General features: G+C 39.7%; 1 protein-coding gene across 1 annotated transcript in view; it reads right to left on the reverse strand.

Annotated features, from left to right (window-relative positions):
• Positions 1-2,500, reverse strand: part of LOC138036900 (latrophilin-like protein 1) — a 22,786-nt gene that overhangs the window by 2,269 nt on the left and 18,017 nt on the right. Inside the window, exons 6-8 of the mRNA XM_068882947.1 lie at positions 2,384-2,478; positions 1,859-2,140; positions 214-363 (exon numbers count right to left, since the gene is read on the reverse strand). Coding sequence (XP_068739048.1) covers positions 214-363; positions 1,859-2,140; positions 2,384-2,478 — 527 coding nt within the window. The remainder of the gene's footprint in view (positions 1-213; positions 364-1,858; positions 2,141-2,383; positions 2,479-2,500) is intronic.

The following is a 2,500-nucleotide window of genomic DNA, read 5'->3' on the forward strand; positions in this document are numbered from 1 at the left end:
ATCGCTTAAAACAGGCGCCACCATCTTGAACTGTGACGAGTTGCGGTTGTCCCATTGTCCTGAAACAAAGCGTTTTCGACGTTGGGACGCAAATGAAATTGACAAAACTATTCTAAAAATCATTTATTTCGGATACAAACACTTTTTTTCGAAAAAAATTCAAACTGAATTTCTGCGATGATAGTTTTTACCGGGACCTTAAAATGATCTTACCATTCTTTCCGGAGTTATCCTTTTTATGGTTAGTTTTAAATTCTTTGTTGCGACTGTTCGCGTCTTTGTAGATTCAATTAATGTGGCAGCAAATCCCAGTCCATAATCATCAACTGCTTTGACCAATGCTCGACCTCTCCCCTGCCCTTCCTGTGGATGAAATGCAGGCGTTTCTTAAAGTGGTACTACGACCAAAAAAAAATTCTTTTTTTCCTTTGGATTTCCGAACTATGTTAACTAAACAATAACTGACCCAAGTTTTAAGTTCTGATTTTAAAAAGACACCTGTTTATTTTAACTGGAATTTTATTATTTATTGGTCCGCCATTACTAACTTTAAAATCTTCAGAGAGCTGGGTCGAGGAGAAAATGACGTCAAAGACTCACTAGTTTAAGAATTCAATGCGTGTGTACGCGTCGGAATTAATATGCAGCACGAGAGTTTCGGGCTTTCAGACTATTAAACCCGTGCTTTGCATATATAATAAATTGGGTTTTAACGCTGAAATTTTAAGCTAGTGAGTAAATGACGTCATTTTCTCTAGATTCAACCCTCTGAGGTCCAATCGGTCAGTTTTGAACGTGAGTAATGGAGGACAGTGAAATCCCAAACTTACACTCAAAATAAACAGCCTTTGGATAAAACTCAAAGCTCAAAATCTTGCCAGTTAAGTATTAAGCGAACACGCTTTCAAAATCTGAAGAAAAAAAGGAAATGATTCTTTGATCATAGTACCACTTTAACTTATGTAACAGCAAGAAAAACTGCAATGCACATGTACTAGTATTAGCGTTATTTCAAATGAGGGTAAATGCCGCTGTTTATCCATACTTGAGGAGCAGTATTTGGGGGACATCTTGTGACGTCAGTTGTCTGTATTCGGAGATACGAATGATGTTGAAGTTGGAGAGAAGAGCAAGGGGACACTTTGTGACGCTTATTGAAATCTAAGTGCATGCATTTTCTGGACATATCTGGGGCTTCTTATATCAAATATAATTTTGAAAAATTCGTTGCATTATTGCGAGTTTCGTTTGGAAATTCAACACCAACATCTTCTCAGCTCTTGAACCGATTCTTTTCCGGGATAATGAAACATTCATTGATACAGTAATAACTTAAGGAATTCCAACTGGGCGGAGGCATTTACAGTTGTGTGCTCAGTGACATGGTCTATGAATGGCTGCGAGGCTGCTGGTGACCTTGTATTGATACAGACCTCACTGCTGTAATTCTAATTAGTCTATATTTGTATCAAAACAGGGTTACCCGCAGCCTCACTTCCATTCTTAAGGCAGGTAATTTAGCTATTGGCTATTTAACAATTATTCCATTCGCGCTTGTTGGATATGAGATGGTAAATAGCTTTAGCTACGCTTAACGCAATCATTTACCATATAAGCTGATAACCGAGATTGAGTGAACCAATCAGAGCACGCGAAATGCATTATCCGAGGTTGAGAATTTAATAATTACAGTTAAACCAGCGATTACCAGGAAGTTGAACCAGGGACTACCAGGATCAAATTCAACGAGTGGTCAGAAAGGGTGTTGAACCTCAGATCTCCCGATCTCAAGGCAAGCGTCCTAACCACTGGGCCACACTGTCTCTAGTCTTAAGCTGAGCCTTATTTATAAGCTCACCTGTTCAAGGCCTAACAAAGTGACAGCGTTTTCCGGCTCAAGTAAATTGCTGACTACTTGTGAAAAATCCTTTACGTGTTCCTCTGAACTTATACTGCCTTGACTCGCGTTGTTATACTCCGCTAACAGCACGAGAATATCAACTGCTATCAACAAATCTCCACCGTATATCTCTGTTGGCCTTGTAACATTTTTTGTTATTGGGTTTGTTTGGTTCACGAGTTGGGCCAAGGCTTCTCCGACGCTCGTGTTTGACTGGAAGCCATCTGTGGCTGCTTCGATCTGAGAGAAAACGGACAATGGTTATCGTATTGAAAGAAGGCATCAGTCTGCAAACTTTGAAGCCGCATCGGAAATAATGTTTACAATCAAATTTTTATTTACATTTAGAGTCCCTAAAGGATTTTCATTCCATCTTATCCGATTTTAAGGCTCGTTTAACTGAAGATTTTCACGAATCTCTCCCAAAATACCACTGAAAGGGTGCTGCTCGCACTTTTCGCTTTTATCGCGGGCGATACTTGCCTGATCTTTGAGTAAGATGAACCCAAATGAGCTGCAGCCGAGGAAACTTGGGTCCTTCCACTTTGCGTCGTTAGAACACTTACGTGATGCGTTTCCTTCAATGGTATGAAAGTTCAG

The sequence above is a fragment of the Montipora capricornis genome, unplaced genomic scaffold (genome assembly GCF_036669925.1).
Source record: "Montipora capricornis isolate CH-2021 unplaced genomic scaffold, ASM3666992v2 scaffold_64, whole genome shotgun sequence".
Classification (NCBI taxonomy): Eukaryota; Metazoa; Cnidaria; class Anthozoa; order Scleractinia; family Acroporidae; genus Montipora; species Montipora capricornis.